The 24,717-nt window shown below is 40.2% G+C and overlaps 1 protein-coding gene across 1 annotated transcript in view; it reads left to right on the forward strand.

Annotated features, from left to right (window-relative positions):
- Window positions 1-24,717, forward strand: part of HTR3B (5-hydroxytryptamine receptor 3B) — a 60,460-nt gene that overhangs the window by 28,371 nt on the left and 7,372 nt on the right. Inside the window, exons 4-7 of the mRNA XM_052653026.1 lie at window positions 16,021-16,065; window positions 16,529-16,638; window positions 17,614-17,783; window positions 18,293-18,450. Coding sequence (XP_052508986.1) covers window positions 16,021-16,065; window positions 16,529-16,638; window positions 17,614-17,783; window positions 18,293-18,450 — 483 coding nt within the window. The remainder of the gene's footprint in view (window positions 1-16,020; window positions 16,066-16,528; window positions 16,639-17,613; window positions 17,784-18,292; window positions 18,451-24,717) is intronic.

Genomic DNA, 24,717 nt, shown 5'->3' on the forward strand with positions numbered 1-24,717 from the left:
CTATGAGTTTGTTTGGAATGCTGTGAGATCCACAGAGAAATTTAACGGGAGAATTGATATTTTAACAATATTGAGTTTTCCAATTGTTGAATATGGTATTTCTCTCCATTTATTTGGGTCTTAGGCAGTGTATTATTTTTAACATAGAAGTGTCATACATGTTTCTATTAAACTTATTCCATAGTATTTTTGATGCTGTTATAAATATTACTTAAAACTTTAAATGTTCTATTTATTTGTTGCTATTATAAAGAAACTGGATTAATTTTGTATGTTGACTTTGTATCCTGGGACTTTGCAAAATTCACTTACTAATTCCAGTAGTTCTTTTAAAATTAATATTTTCTATATATGCAATCATTTCATTTGCAAATAGTTTTACTACTTCCTTTTTTAATCTGTGTGCTCTTTATTCTTCTTATCTTGTCTTATTGCATTGTCCAAGACCTCTACCAGTGTTAATGGGAGTGACGAGAGCACATATCTGTATCTGTTCCATCCTCAGGGAAAAATCTTTCACCGTTAAATATGATGTTAGCTCTAGATTTTTCATAAATGATCTTTATCAAGTTGAAGAAGTCTCCTGCTATTTTTGTACACTGAGAGATATTTTTAAAATCTTGAATGTTATGAATTACACCAGTATTTTTCTCAGTCAATTTGAATGGTCACATGATTTTTGTTTTATGCAGTCAATATGGTAAATTATTTTTGATTGACTTTCAAATGGTAAACCACTCCTGCATTCCTAGAATAAACTCTACTTGATCCTGACATGTAAACCTTTTTATATACTTCTGAATTTGAATTCCTACTTATGATAGGTTGCATCTATGTTAATGAGGACTATTGGGCTATGGTTTTATTTCTTGTAATGTAGTTGTCTGCTTTTGGTGTTGGTTTTATAAAACCAGATGAAAAGTGTTCCCTCCTCAATTTCCTGAAGGAATTGTGTAATACAGATAATTTTTTTTCCCTAATGTTTGATAGAATTCACCAGCAAAACCATCTAGGGCTAGAGTTTTCTTTGTGGGAAGGTTTTTAAATATAAATTCAATTTCACTAACATAAAATTTTTTCAAATTTTCTATTCTTGTGTCACTTTTGGAATTTATATTTTTCAAGGAATTTGTCTGTTTTATCAGAGTTGCAAATTTATTTTTTCATAATATTCCCTTTTAATTCTTTTAATGTCCAAAGGATCATCAGTGATGCTACCTCTTTCATTCCTCATATTAATAATTTGTGTTTTTTCTTATTTCTCTTGACCAGTATCACCAAATTGTTTATCAATTTATTTCTTTAAAGAACCAAATGTTGCTTTTGAATTTTCCTTTCAGTTTCTATTTCACTTCTATCTACTCTTATGTGTATTTCCTTTCTTCTGCTTACTGTGCACTTAATTTGTCCTTCTTTGTCTAGTTTCTTAAATTGGAAAGTTGTATTATTGAGTTTAAACCTATTTTCATTCCTAATTTAGCATTTAAAGTTATAAATTTTCCTCCAAACACTAATTTAACTGCATCCTATGAACTTTTGATGCATTTTAAAATTTGAGATATATATTATACAGACTGAAACTCATCTTTTTAAAGCCAATCCCTTCCTCTGCTAACCCCAGTCTCTGGCAACCACAGATTTTATTTTCCCCCCTATGTTTCTGCCTTTCTCATATAAATGGAATCATATTGTATTTTCCTCTTTGTTTTTTGGCTTCTTTCACTTAATGCCTCTGAGATCCATCCATGTTGTGTTGTTGCACGTATCAGTAGTAGTATTCCATTGTGCAAATGTACTGCAGTTTGTTTATGTATTTACCAGTTGTTGGACATGTGAGTTATTTCTGAGTTCGAGCAATTTTGAATAAAATCACTATAAATATTTGCATATGTTTTTACTTCCTTTGGATAAATACTTGAGAGTGGGATTGTTGAGTGGTATAAGGCAATTCTAACTTTACAAGAAACTGTCAAACTGCTTTCCGCAGTGGCTGTATCATTGTATATTCCCCCTGCAAATTATGAGAGTTTCAGTTCCTCCACGTGATTACCACACTTGATATTGTCAATCTCTGTAAATGTTAACCATTCTGTTAGGTTTGTGGGTATCTCAATGTGGTTTTAAACTCATTTCACTAAAGGCTTATGATGTTGAACATCTCTCTGTGTGCTTATTTGTCAACTATCTATCTTTTAAAATGAAGTATTCACTCAAATCTTTTACCTTTTATTCAAATCTTTTACTTTAAAAAAAAATAGGGTTGTTTGCTATCTTATTATTGAGTTGCAAGAGTTCTTTGTACAGTTTTAGTCTATTTCTGGATTCTATTCTGTTCAGCTAGTCAATATATTTCTCCTTACATCAATATATCGTGTCAATTATTACGCATTACAGAAGTCTTGAAATCGGGTGGTGTGAGTCTTCCAAACATAATTTTCTGTTTTAAAATTGTTTTGACTCTTCAAGGTACTTCACATTTTGATACACACTGAAGAATTAGTTCACTCATTTCTATTTTTAAGACTGACATATTTTTTTATTGAGGTTACATGAAATCTATAGATCAATTAAAGGAGAGTCAAAATCTTAACGTCTAATCCATGACAACACTGTCTCTCTCCATTTGTTTAGCTCTTTAATTCTTTGTGTAATGTTTAGCATTTTTTGGTTTTGTACATATTTGGTTAAATTTAATCTCTAAGTAATGCACATTTTTGATGCTATCATAAATGGTATTTTAATTTTAGGTTTCTGTTTCTCACTAGCATACAAAATATAAATGATCTATATATATTGGCCTTGACCCTGCCATTACATTAATTTTTGAGCCTTTTTGTAGATTTTTTCAGATTTCCTATGAGAAGATCATGTTGCCTGTAGATAATGAAAGTTGTACTTCTTTCTTTCCAATTTGTATGCCTTTTCTTTCATTGCTTATTGCACTGGCTCAAACCTTTAGTACAATGTTGAATAGAAGCGTACACTGTTCTATAAATATAAATTCAATAAACATGTTTATAGTATTGCTAAGGATTCTTACAACTTCAACTTTTTTTGGTGTTGTTCTATTAATTCACGGAGAGGTATATAAAAATCCCCAACTATAATTGTGGTTTGTCTCTTTCTCTGTCGTGTTATTAGATGCATATACATTTAAGATTATATGTCTTCTTGACAAATAGAACCTTTTACCATTATGAAATACCCTTTTTTACCTCTGGTAATACTTTTTTTCTTGAAGTTTTTTTTTAATGTTTATTTTTTGCATGGTATATATTTTGCCTTCCTTTTATTTTCAGTATCTGTGGCATTGTTTTCAAAGTCATTTCTTAGAGAGAGCAAGTAGTTTGGTGTTGCTTTTCTCCAACTTTTTATTTTAAAATAATTATAAATTTATTGAAAGTTGCAAGTCAATTTATAGAGAGGTTCTGTTCAACCTTCACCCAATGCCCCCTGTATTTATCTTGCATAAATTTGGTATAGCAGAAATACTAGAAAATTGACATTGGTGCTTATTCCGATTTCTCTAGATTACATATACTTGTGTGTATGTGTATTTGTGTGTGTGTTTCTCTGTAATTTTATTACACGTGTAGCTTTGTGTGACCTCCACCACCACCACATCGATCTACACAATCTTCAGCACAGGGTTCCCTGATACTGCTCACTTATAGACACAATCCTTTCTTCTGACAAATCCTGGCAACCAATAAATCTCTTCTCCATCTTTATAACTGTGTTATTTGAAGACTATTATATAAGTGGAACCATATAGTATGTTACCTTTGAGGTTGCCTTCTTTCATTCAGTATAATTCCCTGCAGGTTCACCCAGGTCGTTGTGTATACCAGTCGTTCACTCCTTGCTGTTGCTGAGTTCCCGGGTACTGCTGTTTTAACCTGCCACTCTGTGCATGTTAACTGAAGTGTTTTGTCCATTTATGAATACCATCTTGCTATTTGTTTTCTAGCTGTCTCATCTGTTTTCTGCTCCTCTTATCCTGCCTTATTTGGGATAAACTAAATATTTTTTAATATTTGATTTTAGTTCCTCTAAAATCAAATTGACTTTTTTGCAGTCCCTCTGTGTATTATTTTTAAATGTTATTTTAGGGGTTTCCATAGCCATCATTAACTTAATATAATGTGTTTAGAATTAATGTTATTATAGTTCATATAAAATATAGAAAGCTTACAACAGTAAAATTCCACATACCTTTTCCCTTTACATTTGCATACATAATGTATCCTACTATACAATACTATTATTTTAATGTACTTTGCTAAAATAATTCAATAATTTCTCTTTAATTTATTTTAATGGAGGTAGTTTTCTACGTTAATATTTGAGTGCTATGCTATGAATTACAGACTCTGATTTTTTGACTGAGATTCAGGTATTGAAATTGATGGAAAATAGTTTAAAATAAAAGTATAAATTATACCACGGTTCAAATTATTTTTTATCTGATGTAAATTATTTTAGCATAATTTTTCCCTAGCTTAGATAAACCCCTACTCATTAGTTCCTCATAAGCAGGTGCATTTAAATGGAGCACACACACAAAATCCCTCGTTTAGCAAACAGTTTCACTTTACTCAGCTTTCCTTTCCCACTCACACTAGTAAAAGCACTATATCCAGGATCCTAGAAAATACTTTTTAATCAAATGGCAGAAAATGCCCACTCTTACTCTGCACAATGTAGTCTTACACAATGCTCCAATAGAAAACTCCTTTAAACCTCTTTTCTATTTTGATGTTGATCTAGAATTTTAGAGACAATTTTCTGGGACTGCATCTTCACCTACTTAAGAGATGCTTAGTTTAGTTCAGTCACTCAGTCGTGTCCAACTCTTTGCGACCCCATGAATCACAGCACGCCAGGCCTCCCTGTCCATCACCAACTCCTGGAGTTTACTCAGACTCATGTCCGTCGAGTCGGTGATGCCATCCAGCCATCTCATCCTCTGTCATCCCCTTCTCCTCCTGCCCCCAATCCCTCCCAGCATCAGAGTCTTTTCCAATGAGTCAGCTCTTCGCATGAGTTAGCCAAAGTATTGGAGTTTCAGCTTTAGCATCAGTCCTTCCAATGAACACCCAGGACTGATCTCCTTTGGGATGGACTGGTTGGATGTCCTTGCAGTCCAAGGGACTCTCAAGAGTCTTCTCCAACACCACAGTTCAAAAGCATCAATTCTTCGATGCTCAGCTTTCTTCACAGTCCAACTCTCACATCCTTACATGATCACTGGAAAAACCATAGCCTTGACTATATGGACCTTTGTTGGCAAGCTAATACCTCTGCTTTTCAATATGCTATCTAGGTTGGTCATAACTTTCCTTCCAAGGAGTAAGCGTCTTTTAATTTCATGGCTGCAATCACCATCTGCAGTGATTTTAGAGCCCCCCAAAATAAAGTCTGACACTGTTTTTCCACTGTTTCCCCATCTATTTGCCATGAAGTGATGGGACCAGATGCCATGATCTTAGTTTTCTGAATGTTGAGCTTTAAGCCAACTTTTTCCCTTTCCTCTTTCACTTTCATCAAGAGGCTTTTTAGTTCCTCTTCACTTTCTGCCATAAGGGTGGTGCCATCTGCATATCTGAGGTTATTGATATTTCTCCAGGCAATCTTGATTCCAGCTTGTGCTTCCTCCAGCCCAGCATTTCTCATGATGTATTCTGCATAGAAGTTAAATAAGTAGGGTGACAATATACAGCCTTGACGTACTCCTTTTCCTATTTGGAACCAGTCTGTTGTTCCATGTCCAGTTCTAACTGTTGCTTCCTGACCTACATACAGATTTCTCAAGAGGCAGGTCAGGTGGTCTGGTATTCCCATCTCATTCAGAATTTTCCACAGTTTATTGTGATCCACAAAGGCTTTGGCATATTTCATTAGTCCTTGCTATTTAGTTGTCAGTAGGTTATTATGTCTGTATTGTTTATTGGACATTGTCCAATGGGAAAAGCATGATTTGAAAAAGACATGATATGAACCATGTTACATGAAACTCCAACACGGGGATAACATCAGCTTTGAGTAAGAGACGAAGAAAGGTTTCTAGGTCTCTCCTCATCCTTTTACTTTCTGACTTCATATTGATGAAGGTAAAGTAGAATTGCTCAGAGTTTCCTTTACAGGCTTATTTGGAAATAAGGGAAAGGAGTAAAGTTTTTATATTAATATTTTCCCTTGGAACAACAATATCAAATTGAGGTTTTTTTTTTTTAGAAGTTTAGTCTTTATTACAAAAACACAATAATCACTGAACGACTTACTGATAACCAGGGCAAAGTAGTTAACATTCACCAAATAATTTGACACCCTTAAAGCTTGAGATTATCATTGCTGTAAACTATAAAACACTAGGCCTCTGCAAGAACTTAATGCATCACTCCATCAATGACAGTGAACTTGGAGCTTCTGGTCTGGCAATGCTTAGTTGCCCACATGACATCTGAAATCCAAATCTGTCCACATAAGTGCAAAGAAATGCCCTGTAGGCCAAAGCTTCGAGAACAATACAATTCATGCCACTCCACTCCTTGTTACCTACTCAATACCTCAGGGCAACTGACAATTTTAGATCACTTACATGACAGTCACATCAAGAGATGAGAATTATTAATATCTTTTGAAATAGTGTTTTTTTTTTAAATGTTTCACTTGTCTATATTAGTTGAAGGTATCGAATTTGAATTTTTGGTCTAGCTCTTCCCACCTTAATAAGAGAAAACAAATCATAGCCATTATAATAGGTAAGGAAGAACACTATTATTTTTTCAAAGATAATGCTTTACTCCACTGTTGTGAAATATACTATGTTTTACAAGAATGTGTTAGACATATAATTATATTGGATATGGAAAACTTGTCTTCTGAACTATGTAAAATCTTACATTCCATCCCTCTAGTTTCATCCCTATCTCCTGTCTTGACTTTATCTTCTACGTGTACTCAGTGTTACAATGAACCTGAACTTCTTGGGTCCAGCCTGTATCCTGTTCATTCTGCTGTTTCTTCAACTGAATGCGTCTTCTTTATCATTCTCCATCTACAAAAGATTATAGCCCTCAAATCTCAGCTCCTAAAAGAAATTTTACTCAATTCTCCAATCTGGCAGCAATGTCTCCTTCCTTTGAATACAATGAAATATGTATATTTCTTCATGCACATAGCTGACTGTTAAAATGACACATTATGCCGCTGTTGTTTAGTCACTAAGTTGTGTCCAACTCTTTGCGACCCCATCAACTGCAGCCCGCCAGGCTCCTCTGTCCACGGAATATTCCAGGCAAGAACACTAGAGTGGGTTGCCATTTCCTTCTCCAGGGGATCTTATCAACCCAGGGATTGAACCACCATCTCCTGCGTGGCAAGCGGATTCTTTACCACTGAGCCATCTGGCAAGCCCCAAATGTCTCATACCCTAATGTATCAATAGCTACTTGAGGGTCTTCCCTGGTGATCCAGTGGTTAAGACTTCACCTTCCAATGCAGGGGGTGCCAGTTCAATACCTGGGGGAGCTAAGATCCACGTGCCTTGTGGCCAAAAAAAGACATAAAACAGAAGCAATATTGTAGCAAATTCAATAAAGATTTAAACATAACCTATATCAACAGTAATAATAATAATAATTATTATTATTTAAAAATAGCCACTGGAGGGAAGGGTTTTCAAACTCAGGATCCTATTTACCACAATATTCAGGACAATATATCTTACTTCGGGCTTCCCAGGTGGCTCAGTGGTAAAGAGCCTGCCTGCCAAGGAAGGAGACATAAGAGATGCCAGTTCAATCCCTGGGTCAGGAAGATCCCCTGCAGAAGGGCATGGCAACCCACTCTAGTATTCTTGCCTAGAGAATTCCATGGACAGAGGAACCTGGTGGGCTACAGTCCATAGGGTTGCAAAGAGTTGGAAATGACTGAAGTGACTTCACACACACATACACACACACACACACACACACCTTCCTTCAAAGCTAGCTGTGTAGATATTTGCCTGATCAGTTAATTAGGATATGTGAATTCAATTCTAGAATCTTTATGAATGACTTAGTCTTTGCAAATGTCTATATTACATTCAGGTGGGCTGATCCTTAGGTTCGTTCCAGAAGCATGACTGGTTTGAAGAACTTGAGGAAAATTGCTCACAGATTCTGCTCAGACAAGGACATTCCCAATGTGAATAGATAACTTGCTGGATGCATCTGCCAGCAGCTGAACTGCTGGCAACTTTTGTTTAGAGTGAAGAGCTTTCAGCCCGGCTTTCATCACTGCACCTCGCTTTCATTATAATGTTTTGCCTCCTGTTTTATTTACATGAAAGACTACAGTCTCGTCTTAGAATTTCTGGGTATTATGAGTACCTTAGGGAAATCTGATTATAGAGATAATCTACTCAACAGTGAAGAGTTTCCATTTGTTTCTATTGAGTTTTGTCAATTCCGAATCACAGATACCTTTGTATTCCAGTCCATTGACTAGAGCCTCCCAGCCAGACGTTGAGGCATCTGTTTCTATAGTCTTCAGAACTGGAAAAGATAAATAAGAATGTGCGGGAATTATCTGTATATTTGCTAACCACCAATTTAGATCTAAATAGACTCCCTCTGTTAGGAAGACTAATGAATTCCAATTCTCTGAAATATCCTTTGCTTTTAACAAGCAGGATGGAAGGTATCTAAAGAAAAAAAAAAGAGAGAGATACACAGAGGGAAAAGCTGTGAATAATGCCACCAGAGAACCAATTATGTTCACCAGCTGGCATTGAGAAACTTGTTTCTCTTGATGAAAAAAAAAAAAAAAAACCGACTTCAGTTTTAGCCTCAAACTTCTTTTTGACATTGTGTTCTTTAGGGCTGAATAACCAGTCCTCCCAGACACCCCCTCTAAGATGTTAGGAAAAAAATCCTTAACACTATTATTATGTGTAACATGACAAAGGGATGGGCAGGAAGAGAGAAACAAGCCAAGGCATCAACATGGCAGTTAATAAGAACCAAACTGGATATAATGACAGTGGAAAGGAAACATTAGGATATAGAGACCTTCCTCCCCAGCCACGTGACTGAGTCAGCAAGATACACAGTGGGGAAGAAACTGGTCCGGACACTTTGTAGATGTAAAGGTGTATTTGTTAGGAGGGAGTAAGTGAAAAGCTGTATTATTTGGGAATGGAAACTACACTCCGGACCTTTTCTCCCTATGACGAGGGGACCCTGGTTGACTGGAACTAAGCCTATATACTCTCAGACACTCAGTCTGTGTCCAACTCTTTGAGACTCCCTTGGCAAGAATACTGAAGTGGGGTGCCATTTTTCTCCTCCAGGGGATCTTCCCGACCCAGGGATCAAACGTGTCTCCTGGATTAGCAAGAGGATTCTTTACCACTGAGCCACCTGGGAAGCAACTAAGCCTAGAATGGATTCTTTTTGTGCTTTCATAGGTGAGACATGATCTATCTCAGGCTGTCTCAGCCAGTGAAACTTGGAAGAAAGGGGTGTGCCCAACCTGGAGCTCTCACTAGAGGTCTTATTTTTTTAAGTCTTTATTGAATTTATTTCAATGTTGCTCCTGTTTTATGTTTTGATTCTTTGGCCACAGGTAAGCTCCCTGCCCTGAGCCCCACAGAGCTGATATTGGTTGGGAGTCCCCTCTGTCCCACTTCCAAGCTGTTTCTTAGGGAAATGCTGTGAATTCAGTGTTTTCACTTTGTACAATCAGTCCTGGAGGACTGCAGATATTTGCGGATTGAACCAACTCTGCATCGAAAAAATATATATATTTTTTTATTTAGCCATACCCAGCAGCTTGTGGGATCTTAGTTCCCTGACAGGGATTGAACGTGGGTCCTCCAAAGTGAAAGCATGGAGTCCTAACCATTAGACCAAAAATAAACATTTTTTAAATTCCAGAAAGTTCCAACAAATAAAACTTGAATTTGCCTGCCATGCACTGACAACTATTTACATGGCATTTATATTGTATTGGGTAATTACGCGTATTCTAGAGATGATTTGGGCTTCCCAGGTGGTGCTAGTGGTAAAGAACCCATCTGCCAGAGCGCAAGACACAAGAGATGTGGGTTCAGTCCCTGGGTCAGGAAGATGCCCTGAAGGAGGACATGGCAACCCCTGCCAGTATTCTTGCCTGGAGAATCTCATGGACAGAGGAGCCTGGTGAGATACAGCCCATGGGGTCTCAAAGAGTCAGACACAACCAAAGCAAATAAGCAATTACAGCACAGAGATGATATAAAGTATACAGGAGAATGTGTGTAGGTTCTATGCAAATACCTCTCTGTTTTATACATAAGGAACTTGAGTATCTGTAGATTTTGGTAACCAAGAAGGTTTTGGAGCCTCTGGAGCCAATCCCCCATGGATTCTGAAGGACAAGTGTATACCATTTTAAAACCTGCTTTTCCCAAGTATCTGAGATTCACAAAAATCTGTAGAGCAAGTACACTCAGGCTAGCCTTTGTTGAACAACTATAACGGGTTACTGTATTTGTGAACCATCCTTTTTTTCTAAAGGTACCTAGAAATATTTATGCAATAACAACTTGCTTTCTTGATTTCAGAAAAGGGGAACTTTAAAAGTTTATTGTTTCTCTTTCAAACTATGCCACCCCCTGTGCACACCTGTATAGTCTTGAGTATTGCACACTTCCAGGTGCACCCCCTCCAAAGAGCAAATATCGATAGCACCTCCCTAGCCCCACCCAACCTGGACTGAGGACAGTGGTAGTCTTGACCCTATGCACAAACATCATATATCTTTGATGTGGTTGGATAATTCCCTGGAAAATTAATTTAATGTATCTTGTTCTAGGGAAGAAAATGGACCTGTTTATTTGCTTTCATGCCATAACTCCCCAGCTCCATTGTTTTACTGAAACTGGTATTATACTTAATATTACAGAAGTACAAATGTTACTTAAATGACTCTTTACCTTTGAACCAAAATCAACAGGAGGAGCGTTTCACATTTTATTTTACATATTTTCATCTTGGATTTTCTATATCTCTAGTCTCTTTGAATAATGCAACTTTTAATGATGGACTGTAAAAGTGAAAAAGTTGCTCAGTTGTGTCCAACTCTTTGCGACCCCATACAGTTCATGGAATTCTCCAGGCCAGAATACTGGAGTGGGTAGCCTTTCCCTTCTCCAGGGGATCTTCCCAACCCAGGGATCAAACTCAGGTTTCCTGCATTGCAGGCGACTTCTTTACCAGCACAAGGGAAGCCCAAGAATACTGGAATGGGTACCCTATCCCGTCTCCAGGGGATCTACTTGACCCAGGAATCGAACTGGGGTCTCCTGCATTGCAGGCAGATTCTTTATCAACTGAGCTATCAGGGAAGCCCATGGGAAGAAATGGATTTGTCTGTAGTCTGTATCAGCCTTCTTACATATACATTCCCTGGAAATGTTTTCAACAGTGTGGAGATTCCTTAAAAGACTGGAAATAGAACTGCCTTATGACCCAGCAATCCCACTGCTGGGCATACACACTGAGGAAACCAGAATTGAAAGAGACACGTGTACCCTAATGTTCATCGCAGCACTGTTTATAATAGCCAGGACGTGGAAGCAACCTAGATGCTCATCAGCAGATGAATGGATAAGAAAGCTGTGGTACATATACACAATGGAGTATTACTCAGCCATTAAAAAGAATACATTTGAATCAGTTCTAATGAGTTGGATGAAACTGGAGCCAATTATACAGAGTGAAGTAAGCCAGAAAGAAAAATACCAATACAGTATACTAACGCATATATATGGAATTTAGAAAGATGGTAACAACAACCCTGTATGAGAGACAGCAAAAGAGACACAGATGTATAGAACAGTCTTTTGGACTCTGGGAGAGGGAGAGGCTGGGATGATTTGGGAGAATGGCATTGAAACATGTATATTATATATTCATATAAGAAATGAATCACCAGTCTAGGTTTGATGCAGGATACAGGATGCTTGGGGCTGGTGCCCTGGGATGACCCAGAGGGATGGTACAGGGAGGGTTTCTCCCTCCTCCCTCCTGGAGCGGGGTTCAGGATGGGAACATGTGTACACCCGTGGCGGATTCATGTTGATGTGTGGCAAAACCAATACAATATTGTAATGTAATTAGCTTCCAATTAAAATAAATAAATTTAAATTTTAAAAAGTAAACAACAACAAAAATGGTTTCCTTTTTCTCTATTAATACATTTTTTAAATGGCAACTCTATTGATGTATAACCTAACTATAAAATTCATCTATTTAAAGTATACAATTCAGTGGTTTTAGTATATTCACCAGAGAAGGCAATTGCACCCCACTCCAGTAATTTTGCCTGGAAAATCCCATGGACGGAGGAGCCTGGTGGGCTACAGTCCATGGGGTCGCTAGAGTCGGGCACGACTTCACTTTGACTTTTCACTTTCATGCATTGGAGAAGGAAATGGCAACCCACTCCAGTGTTCTTGCCTGGAGAATCCCAGGGACGGGGGAGCCTGGTGGGCTGCCGTCTGTGGGGTAGCACAGAGTCGGACACGACTGAAGCGACTTAGCAGGAGTAGCAGCAGCAGTGTATTCACAGAGTTGTGCAACCATCACCAATATCTAATTTCAGAACATTTTATCACTTCAAAAAGAGCCTTCATACCGTTAGCAGTCACATCCTGCATCCCATCCCCACCAGCCCTAGGCAAACACTAATCTAATTTTTACCTCTATAGATCTGCCTATTCTAGACATTTCATATAAATGGTATCTTACAATAAATGGCCTCTTGTGACTAAATTCTTTCATTTAGCATAATGTCTTCAAGGTTCATCTATATTGTAGCATATATCATATTTCATTACTTTTTAGTGCTGGAAAATATTCTATTGAATGGATATATACTAATTTTGTTTATCCATTCATCAGCTGATGGGCATTGGCTTATTTTTACTTTTTAACTGCTGTGAACATTCCTGTACAGGTTTGCTTTTTTTTTCTGTACAGGTTTTTTTGAGTGTGTGGACTTGTTTTCAAGTCTCTTGATTATTCACTTAGGAGTGGAATTGCTAGGTCATATGTTAACTCTATATTTAACATTTTAAGGAACTACCATACTGTTTTGCAAAGTGGCTGCACAACTTTAAAATCCCACTAACAATGTATGAGGCTCCAATTTTCAACATTCTTCCTAACACTTGTTATTTTAATTTTATTCATCCTAGTGGGATAGAGTGGTATCTCATTGTGGTTTTGATTTGCATTTCCCTAATAACTAATGATGTTGAGCATCTTTTCAAGTGCTAACTGGCCACACTTGTATATTTCTTTTGGAGAACTATCTATTCAAGTCCTTTGCTCATTTTTTTTTCAAATTTGTATTGGAATATAGTTGATTTACAATATTGTATTCGTTTCAGGTATACAGCAAAATGATTCAGTTATACATATACATACCTATTCTTTTTCAGATGCTTTTCCCATTTAGGTTATTGCAGAATATTGAGTAGTCATTTAAAAAATTTTTTTGGCCGCACAGCATGTGGGATCTTAGTTCCCTGATCATTCAAACCTATACCTCCTACATTGGAAGTTCGGAGTCTCAATCACTAGACTGCTAGAGAAGTCCCTAAATAATTATTTTTGTTGTGGTAAAATACACATAATATAAAATTTACCATCTTAACCATTTTTTTAAGTGTGCAGTTCAATGGCACTAAGTACATGCTCATTGTTGTGCAATCATCACCACGTCCATCTCCAGAACTCTTCATCTTCCAAAACTGAAACTCTCTACCCATTAAACACTAACTCCCCATTTCCCAGCCCCTGGCAATCATCATTCTACTTTCTGTCTCTCTGAATTTGACTGGTTTAAGTACCTAGACTTAGTGTATGCTGGAATCCCCTTGTCCTTCTGTGACTGGCTTACTTTGTGACTTAGCATAAAGACTTCAAGTTCATCCATAGTGTAGCACGTGTCAGAATTTCCTTTCTTTTAAAGACGGAGTAATATTCCATTGTATGTATGTACTACATTTTGTTCATTCATCCCTCCACTGATGGACACTTGTGTTGCTTCCACCCCTTGGCAACTGTGACTAATGCTGCCGTGAACACGGATGTGCAAATATCTGTCCTAGTTCTTGTTTCCAGTTCTTTTGGGTAAATGCCAAGGAGTGGAATTGCTGGACCATGTAGTAGTTCTATTTTTAAGTTTTTACGAATGGCACACTGTTCTCCATAGCAGCTGCACCATTTTACGTTCCCAACAATAGTGCACAAGAATTCCAATTACCCTCACCAACACTTATTTTCTGCTTAAAAAACAAAGTAGCCATCCTAATGAGAGTGAAATGGTATGTCATCGTGGATTTTGATTTGTATTTCCCTAGTGATTAGAGATTATATAAGCCAGCTCTGACTCTGACTGCCATAACAAATACCATAGACATGGTGACTGAAACAACAGAAATTTATTTCTCACAGTTTGGGAATCTGGAAAGTTCAAGATCAAAGTTCTGGCCAATTTGGTTCCTAGTAAAAGTTGTCTTTCCAGCTTGCAGATGGCTGCCTTCTCACTGTGTCTTCATATGAAGGAGAAAGAGATCATTCTCTCTTCCTCTTTTTCTAAGGCCACCAAGCCTCTTGGAAGAGGGCCCACCCTTGTGACTTCATTTTACCTTAGTTATCTCCTGAAAGTCCTATCTCCAAATACAGCCATATATGAATTTTGGAAGAACACAGTTTGGTCCATAGCTGTGATGCTGAGCATATTTTCCTGTGTTTATTGCCATTTGAATATCTACTTTGGGCAAATGTCTGTTCAAGTCTTTTGTCCATTCTTATATAAGGATTTTGGTTTTGAGTTGTAAAAGTTCTTTAATATTCGGGATAATAACCCTTTATCAGCTATATGATTCACAAATATTTTCTCACATTCCATGAGTTTCCTTCTCACTATATGAGTTCTTTGATGCTCAGTTTAAATTTTGATTACTTATCTTTATTGTTGAGCTATAAGAGTTCTTTATATATTCTAGATACAAACCCCTTACTAGCTATGTGATTTGCAAGTATTTTCTCCCACACTGTGGATTGTCATCGACTTCCTGTCATTTGACTTTAAAGCACAATAGTTTTAAATTTTGATGAAGTCCCATTTACTTCTTGTTTTGTTGCTTGTGCTTATGGAGTCTTATCTAAGAAATTATTGCCTAATTCAAAGTCATGAATATTTACTCCTATGTTTTGTTCTAAGAGTTTTGTAGTTTTAGCTCTTACGTTTAGGTTTATGATCCATTTTGAGTTAATGTTTGAATGTGGTATGAAATATTCCTTTTCTTTTAATCCCTAAGAACATAGTAACTATAGCATGTTTTTGGTTTTTTTACTAGATTCAATATGAAAAAAATTTAATGAAGAGGATTTTTTTTTGTTTTTGGGGGTCTTTGCCTTTTTAATTGCTGATTCATTGCAGAATGGGGAAATCACATCTATTTGTATTATCAAAAATATACCTCACTTGGATTAAGCTCATTCAGTCTGTTTTATAAGCAGAGAAATCCAAACATAAGGTAACAACAGGAAAGGCTGCCAATGGCAAGTGGAATATTGATAATACTCATTCAAAGATTAGGAATAACATCTTAATTACAGATAAGAGCTTGGTCTCATCTTTTTAGTCCAGAATTGTCTATAACTATATATCATCTTTTAGTCTGATTAATGGCAGAGTAACTATTAAAGTAGGAAAGAGATTAGCAAATCATTTAACATGTCAAGTGCAGTTAAAGCATCATTTTGTCATAGATAATGCAGTAAAGCTTATAGCAACAGGTGTATGTAATAAATAACTGGGAATATTCAGATCTTAAAGAGTCAAGGTAATGTTTTAAAATCAGCATTATTTACTTGGATGCAATTTCCTTCCTCTAAATTGTCATACTGTTGAATTGGGCTTTGATTTACTGACTCTCTAAGATTTGGTGTGTATTTAATCTTTGCTTTGCAGGATACACAGAATCAAAAATTAAAGACAAGCATATGGTATCGTGAGGTAAATGATTATTTTTTTTCCTTTTATGCATGCTGGACTCCTGAAATTGATCTGCTGAAAAATGTAATTATTTGAAAGAATAGATATTATCTTTTTTTTTTCTTTTTTTGGCTACACCATGTGGCATGTGAGATCTTATTTCCCTGACCAAGGATCAAACTCATGCCCCCTGCAGTGAAAGCTCTAAGTCTTAACCACTGGATTGCCAGGGAAGTCCCAGGAATAGATATTATCTTTCCTTTTAAAGTTCCTTACATCTGCAGCAGGCCTGATTTATTAGAATCTGAGTAAGACATATGGCTGTTGTTTCTGATTAGGGCAAACATCTTTAGGAACTGGGTGAGAAGTCCTCTCCCCTGACAGTAGCAACAGGCTGATCAATTGAGTTATTCATTCAAATTCCTCTTCAGTTCTTTGATGGGGCTGACACTGCCTCTTTGTGACATTTTCTTTTTGGCTACAGGTTTGGGATGATGAGTTTTTATCCTGGAACTCCAGCATGTTTGATGAGATTAGAGAGATCTCTCTACCTCTAAGTGCCATCTGGGCCCCTGATATCATCATAAATGAGTAGTAAGTGTGTTGGGTTGTGTTTCTGTGGGGTGTAGACTGCTTAGAATACTCAAGCCAGTTGTTGCTTCCTTTCAGACATTGTTACTATTTTTTGTTTCTCAATTTGAAGAGGAGCTATATTGTTGGGAGCATTCAGGTTAGCAGTATCAAAACCCTAAGTTGACATCATTTAAGATACAGTGTGTGCGCGCATGCTAAGTCCCTTCAGTCGTGTCCAACTCTTTGCAATCCCATGGACTATAGCCCACCGGGCTCCTCTGTCCATGGAATTCTCCATGCAAGAGTACTGGAGTGGGTTGCCATGCCCTCCTCCAGGGGATCCTCCCAACCCGGAGATTGAATCTGCATCTCTTCCATCTCCTACGTTGGCAGGCAGGTTCTTTACCAATAGCACCACCTGGGAAGCCCTTTGAGATAAAGATTTGATTCCTGCTGCTGCTGCTAAGTCGCTTCAGTCGTGCCCAATTCTGTGTCACCCCATAGACAGCAGCCCACCAGGCTCTTCTGTCCATGGGATTCTCCAGGCAAGAATACTGGAGTGGGTTGCCATTTCCTTCTCCAATGCATGCATACATGCTAAGTTGCTTCAGTCGTGTCCGACTCTGTGTGACCCTATGGACAGCAGCCCACCAGGCCCCTCTGTACATGGGATTATCTAGGCAAGAATACTGGAGTGTGTTGCCATAGCACCACCTGGGAAGCCCTTTAAGATAAAGATTTGATTGCTAATGCTTGATGTTGCCCTTGGATTATATCTGTGTTTTAACAGTAGCAAGTGAGTTGGCCCGTGAGGCTGTCATTGCTGAACCGACGTTTGCCAGATGACTGTCTCATGGACAATGTGATTCAGTCTTTGCACTTCTGGGCTAGTCTGGAATGATATATGGTCACTATCATCTCATAATCAGTTCTGTTTATGTATTAAAATGATGAAAGCTCACTCTGTAACAACAAGATCTCTTGTGTTTCACACAGTGTGGACATTGAAAGATCACCTGACCTTCCCTATGTCTATGTGAACTCATCTGGGACCATTAAACACTCCAAGCCCATCCAGGTGGTCTCTGCATGCAATTTGGAGACATATGCTTTTCCATTTGATGTCCAGAATTGCAGCCTAACCTTCAGTAGCATTCTGCACACAGGTAAGTCATGAGAAGTGTAGTCTGCTAGTGGGCAAACGCACTTGTGCTGGGTGGGCACACAAAGGTGAAATTATGTTATGTGGCCCCTCAATTGATTTTATTTTTGCACATAACTGGCTTTTTATAAATCTAAAATCTTCTTGCCGTTATTTGGCTCCTGGTGCAATTCAGACTAACCACAGTACTGTGCCCAGAGATAGGGCCCTTTGCTGCTGTTGATTTGAAAACACAACATTAGGCCTCCATTGCCATTGAGAACGTTACAGAATTCTCATTCTACAGACAATGGAGTGCAAACCCTCAGTTCATAGCTGCTTTTTTTTCACGACCAGAAAGTTTTTGTTCCTCATCATTACCCCTAATTCAAAATGGTATATTGAACCCCATCTCAGTAAGACTGTCCATATGGGAGCAAGAATTAAAAGGAAGGGTTTTAATTGGGAATTAGAAAAGTGGGTTGTCTTTGGTGCCTGTTTCTATGGGAAATCAACTGTTTCTGTTATTTTCAGTGGAAGATGTAGACCTGGCCTTCCTGAGAAGCACAGAAGACATTACACATGACCGAAAGGCATTTTTGAATGACAGTGAGTGGGAACTTCTTTCTGTGTCCTCAACCTACCGCATCCTGCAGAACAGCGCTGGAGATTTTGCACAGATTCAGTTCAATGTAGGTTCCACCCCTCTTCCTGTCCCTGTTGCCCACTTCTGTGCAGTCTTTCACCTCCCCTATCAGGCTGGGCAATCTCTGTTCTCCTGCATCTTCTCATTCGTATCACCTAAGCACAGCTGATTCAGATGGCTCCAGACATCCATTTGCATCTGAGCCCAGAGGTTCAGCCTTAGATCCTGGACTCCTGCTGGAGCGGTTACATTCATGAACATAAAGAGGATGGTTTTCAGACACAGAGCCCCGAACCAGCCACTGCAGCAGGAGTCCTCACGCCTTTCAGCACATATAACATTCTCACTTCTAATTGCAACTGAGAAGCAAAAAGAAAGAAAGAAGAAACCCACACACAGCAACCAAAATTAGGAGAAAAATGTCTCTTCAGTATGAATGTCCTGTGTGACATTAAGTAAATTATTAATTATTCCAGATGCAAATGCATAAAATTATCATATTATTAACTTAAGTTTCTTGAGGGATTAGCTAACCTGTCACCAGCAGGATCCTCAGAGACCGCTGGTGGTTTCCAGATCTGAGAAGTACAACTGCTCAGCACGGACCTGATAAGAACTCAGGCTTCTCAGATGCGCCACCAGGAATGCTTTTGGCTGCATTGTTCCTGGGGAAATGTGTCCACTGTTGCCTGGAGGGGGCAGTGGGAGCAGGACAGTGAAGCCTGCTGCTTTGCAGTCCAGGGGCACCGTTCCTCCTTCCCTCCCTACAAACCATCCTGACATGTGGTCTGCAGCAAGTTTCTGCAGCCAGTAGACTTGTCATTAGTGTTCAACCCTGCTTTTCTGCACAAAGTCAGCTAGTGATGGTGGTAGCTGGGGGGTGGGAGGGTCCTTCAGACCAGGTAATCTGACCGAAAGCTAGAGACTACAGACAGGTCAGGATTAAGCACAGCTGAATTCTCCTAGAAACAAACCTTTTGAATAAGAAGGAAAAAATTAGACTACACTAAGGTGCTATGGTTACAATGGATAATTACCTGCTAAGGAGGATGGTGGTGGTGAAATAAGCAATTATTGAGGGCACAGAAACCCTCCATTGGTTAGAAGGTGTGGTATGCAGTTTTCTAGTAAAGCACTTGTTAAAACAAGGCCTCTTAAATACAGCTGTGATTTGAACCTGACTGATGTATAATGCTGGGCACCAGCTAACCCCAATTCACGCCTTCCTTGTGGTAGGGCTTGAGTCCTTGCCTCTTCTACTTGGTTTTTTAGCAAAGCTTACATTGTGGCTTGTTTGTCCACTTTTTTACCGAGGGAAAGGGAGGGGGGGCGGTGGAAAAGAAAGCTTTTTTAATTTCAATGAGTTTCTTGGCTCAGAGTAAACACCTCATTAATTTTAAAGATATCAGCCTGCAAACATTATTAATGCAGCCCGAATAATGGAGAGCATTAAAGGGAAATGTGAGGGAGTAGCACGTGCAAGGTGGAACATAGTCACCTACCAAGCACTCCGGAGAAGGCTGCACACACCATTACCTACACTGCACGGAGACAAACAAAGACGGGAGAAGGGGCAGGCAAGCCGGAGTGTGGGAGTGCGCGCGCACACGCTCGCTCCCCATCTCTCCATAGCGCAGCCGCTATTTGTAGTTACATGTCACCCTCTACCCTAAATATCGTCTTCTCAATGGTGGTCAAGTTTTTCTGTGTCCTAGCTCCATTTTAAATATGATGAGCACAGGCATAAAATATTGTTAAAGAGAGGAGAGGCTTCCCTGAATCACAGGGAACAGGTCCGCGTTTCTTTGCTGTCTTCCCCGCCATGCTTCTTCTCCATTCAGTGTTTCCGCTGAGGGCAGCCGGAGAGGACAGTGAACCAATTTCTTGCTCTGGGAGCTTTTCCCAGGGTTCTGTTGCCGTGCGGGCTACAGTGGGTTGTTTGGGTGGGTGGGGGGTTGCCTTCCACCCTGGCTCTCGGGAGCAGAATCCTGAGAAGAGTCGCCGATCGTGCTTGGTGAGGCAGGGAGCCGAACTCAGGAACAGTTCTGCAACTCTGGAAGACAAAGTAGACCGAGTGACTCTCCAGGTCAGTTCTTCGCCCCCTTGACCTCTCCCAGCCTCCGCGACTCCCCTGTTCCCGCTACGTGCACAGTGATGGCTCATGTTCTCTTCGTTGCTCCATGCCAGATAGCCAGCTCTGAACTGAGTAGTCAAGTCACTTTGGTCTCCTTCAACAACCTTTAGGCAATGATGTGAAATTCAGAGCCCAGTTTCCTGCCCACATTGGACCAGCCGGGGTCCTGACAGCAAAAGGCCAGCTTCCTCTTAATCTAATCACCTGCTGTGTCTCCATCCTGGCTGCCCAGCACGGGGCTGGGGACAGATACGGCAGAGTTCAGTTCAGTTCAGTTGCTCATTCGTGTCCGACTCTTTGCGACCCCATGAATCGCAGCACGCCAGGCCTTCCTGTCCATCACTATCTCCCGGAGTTCGCTCAAACTCACGTCCATCGAGTCAGTGATGCCATCCAGCCATCTCATCCTCTGTCTTCTTCTCCTCCTGCCCCCAATCCCTCCCAGCATCAGAATCTTTTCCAATGAGTCAACTCTTCACATCAGGTGGCCAAAGTACTGGAGTTTCAGCTTCAGCATCATTCCCTCCAAAGAAATCCCAGGGCTGATCTCCTTCAGAACGGACTGGTTGGATCTCCTTGCAGTCCAAGGGACTCTCAAGAGTCTTCTCCAACACCACAGTTCAAAAGCATCAATTCTTCGGCGCTCAGCCTTCTTCATAGTCCAACTCTCACATCCATACATGACCACTGGAAAAGCCACAGCCTTGACTAGAGAGACCTTTGTTGGCAAAGTAATGTCTCTGCTTTTCAATATGCTATCTAGGTTGGTCATAACTTTCCTTCCAAGGAGTAAGCGTCTTTTAATTTCAGGGCTGCAGTCACCATCTGCAGTGATTTTGGAGCCCAAAAAAATAAAGTCTGACACTGTGTCCACTGTTTCCCCATCTATTTGCCATGAAGGGATGGGACCAGATGCCATGATCTTTGTTTTCTGAATGTTGAGCTTTAAGCCAACTGTTTCACTCTCCTCTTTCAATTTCATCAAGAGGCTTTTTAGTTCCTCTTCACTTTCTGCCATAAGGGTGGTGTCATCTGCATATCTGAGGTTATTGCTATTTCTCCCGGCAATCTTGATTCCAGTTTGTGCTTCTTCCAGCCCAGTGTTTCTCATGATGTCCTCTGCATAGAAGTTAAATAAGCAGGGTGACGGCAGAAGGAGGAACAAAGATCTAAATGCATGTTCCGCCTGGGCCTGATGTACACGCTGCCACTGACACTGAATCAAATGCTTCGGGTGCCCGCTGGTTCCTGCTAACGCGCCATCTGTCTGTGGCTCCAGGACGTGTATTGTTGATCAGAGAGCACCGCTGACACCTTGGAGTCAGGCTGCATTCCACAGGGAGCCCAGAGCAGAGGCACAGACCCTGTGTGCAGCCTGGTGCCTGAGCCAGCGGCCACGGGAGGGGAGGCTTCCTTCAGTACACTGTTGGAGGCACTGGTTCCCAGAAACAGGATGAGCATTCAATTTCTGTATGGCAGTGCCTTTTTTTAAGTTATTTTATCTATTTATTCACGGCTGCGCTGGGTCTTCGCTGCTGCATGGCTGCCACTCTCTGGTTGGTGTGCGCTCGGGCTTCTCATTGCTGGGGCTTCTCTTGTGGAGCTCGGGCTCCAGAGTGCTCGGGCTTCCGAAGTTGCGGCTCACCGGCTTTAGAGCACAGCTTCAATAGTTGTGGTGAATGGGCTTCGTTACTCTGTGGCACGTGGGATCTTCCCAGACTGGGGATCAAACCTGTGTCTCCTGCATTGGCAAGCAGATTCTTTACCACTGAGCCACCGGGGAAGCCCGTGTCTGGCACTGTTTTGTTTCTTTTCTGTTTTCTAAAGAATGATGGTAGAGGTACGTGGAGGTAGAAATGATACTTGAGAACTCTTGTTGGATGCAAGGGCTTCCCAAGTGGTGCTAGTGGTAAAGAAGCCGTCTGCCAAGGCACAAGACATAAGAGAGGCCAGTTTGATCCCTGAGTCAGGAAGATCCCCTGGAGGAGGGCATGGCAACGCACTCCAGTATCCTTGGACATAGGACTCGGCAAGCTACAGTTCATGGGGTTGCAAAGAGTTGGACACAACTGAAGTGACTTAGCATGCATGCATTGGATGCAAACTGGCAGACAGTTGTGGGAACTATAGTGAGCCCTGACCCCAGATATCCTCTCCCGGATATGCTCATGTGAGCAGGAATTGGGAGACCTATAGGAGACTCCTAGAAAAATGAAGAGGGGCATTTGTGGAAGGAATATGCCTCATATATCCTATTTTTCGGATATAATTTTCCTTTCTAGATTAGAGTAGATTAATTTTGTTGAGATATCGATTGAATGCAGCTAATAAACTTGATAGAAGATCCTTCCAAGCTCTACAGGTCACTCCAGAGAGAGAGAGAGAGAGAGAGAGAGAGAGAGAGAGAATTTGGACCCCTAGAAACCCTCCAGGGTGAATCATGGACTTTCTGCTAAACCAACTCGACCCATGGTCTAGATCCAAGAAGCTCTCACTCTTGCACAAGGATCTTACTTAAATGGCAGCAACTTTCCCGTTCTTTCTGAATTGGGAATGTTGGGAGGGGCTTGGGAGAGGAGGAAAATGGGCTTCTGTATGAAGCGTGAGTCTGGGCGTCAAAATTCCAACTATGTCATAAAGACGGTCATGCAAAATTGAGTACTGGTGGGGTCTATCATCAAGGAGGCAATTAGAGGCTAACCTTCGGGCCTATTCCATCTCCAAGGAGCTCTCCACACACACATTCTGAATTAGATTGATCTCTTTCATTAACATCAATAGGCTCCAAATACCTTTGTGTACTTATTATTACCTGGCTTTAATGGATAATGAAATTGTGGCATAATATTGCTAACACCTGAAGGGTGTCTAATGGAGAACACGGACTGAAACTAAAGTGCTTTTTCTTCCCTTTCTGTGGAATTTAAAGGCACCAGCTCCTTTAGTCCATTAGAAATGATGGGCTCTAGGTAGGGGCAGTTCTGCAGAGAGCAGTGTCTTGCCGAGCTGGTGATGTACCATTCTGCTGGCATACGGGGGTCACTGCCTCTGACATGAGCTGCAGAGAAGTGGCCCCCAGAAGACTGACTTCAAGAGGGGAGCCCCACTTTGGGCTCACTCCACTCTCTTACCCATTGGAACTAAAAGAACCATTATTAGCAGACTCTAATACAACTCGATACACCTCTTTTGAGTTCTTATCCTGTGCCAAGCTCATTGCTAAGCACCGAGGACACCAGCATGAATAAAACAAGACTCTAGGTTCCTATCATGGGCCTCAAAATCTGCCCAAGGAGGCATGATAACAGCGACCACAAAAACCAAGCACTGAGTCTGTATTAGGCACCATTTTAAAAGTTTCTGTGTTTAATCCTTACGTCTCTACGAGATGGGGACTCCACATATCCACATTTTTACAAGTGGTTGAATTGGGGTGCAGAGAACTTAAGCAACTTAACCAAGGATAACAGGTGACTGGTGGAACCAGGACTTGACTGACACACAGCTAAAGAGAAGCAGTATGTTCCAGTCCATTTTGTGACAGTTTCCCACTGTGTGTTACTGGCCAAGTCGCCTGTACCCACTTTTTAAAAAATTATTTATTTATTTGGCTGTACCAGATCTTAGTTGCAGCAGGCAGGATCCTTTAGTTACAGCATGCCAGATCTAGTTTCCTGACCAGGGATCGAACCTGGGCCCCCTGCATTGGGAGCCTGGCCTCTTAACCACTGGGCCACCAGGGAAGTCCCCACCTGATTAGTTTCTTCGGGTTGCCATAACAAAGTACCACTTTAAGACAATAGAACTTTCTTCTCTCGTAGTTCTGGAGGTCAGAAGCCTGTAAGCAAAATGTAGGCAGGGTTGGTTCCTTCTGGGCACTCTGAGGGACAGTCTGCTTCTTGCTTCTCCTTTAACTTTTGGTGGTTGCTAACAATCTTGGCTTCCCTGGGCTTGTAGGATGCATCACTCCAATGCCTGCCTCCATCTTCACATGCTTACAAAGGTATTATCCTTTGTATGTCTCTTCTCTTCTTCTTACAGGGACACCAGTCATATTGGATTAAGGGCTCACTCTGTTCTGTAAGACCTCATCTTAACTAATTTCATTTGCAATGATCTCATTTCCAAATAAGGCTGTATTCTGAGCTTCTGGAAGGACATGAATTTTGGGGAGCATTA

This window comes from Budorcas taxicolor, chromosome 15 (genome assembly GCF_023091745.1).
Source record: "Budorcas taxicolor isolate Tak-1 chromosome 15, Takin1.1, whole genome shotgun sequence".
Lineage (NCBI taxonomy): Eukaryota > Metazoa > Chordata > Mammalia > Artiodactyla > Bovidae > Budorcas > Budorcas taxicolor.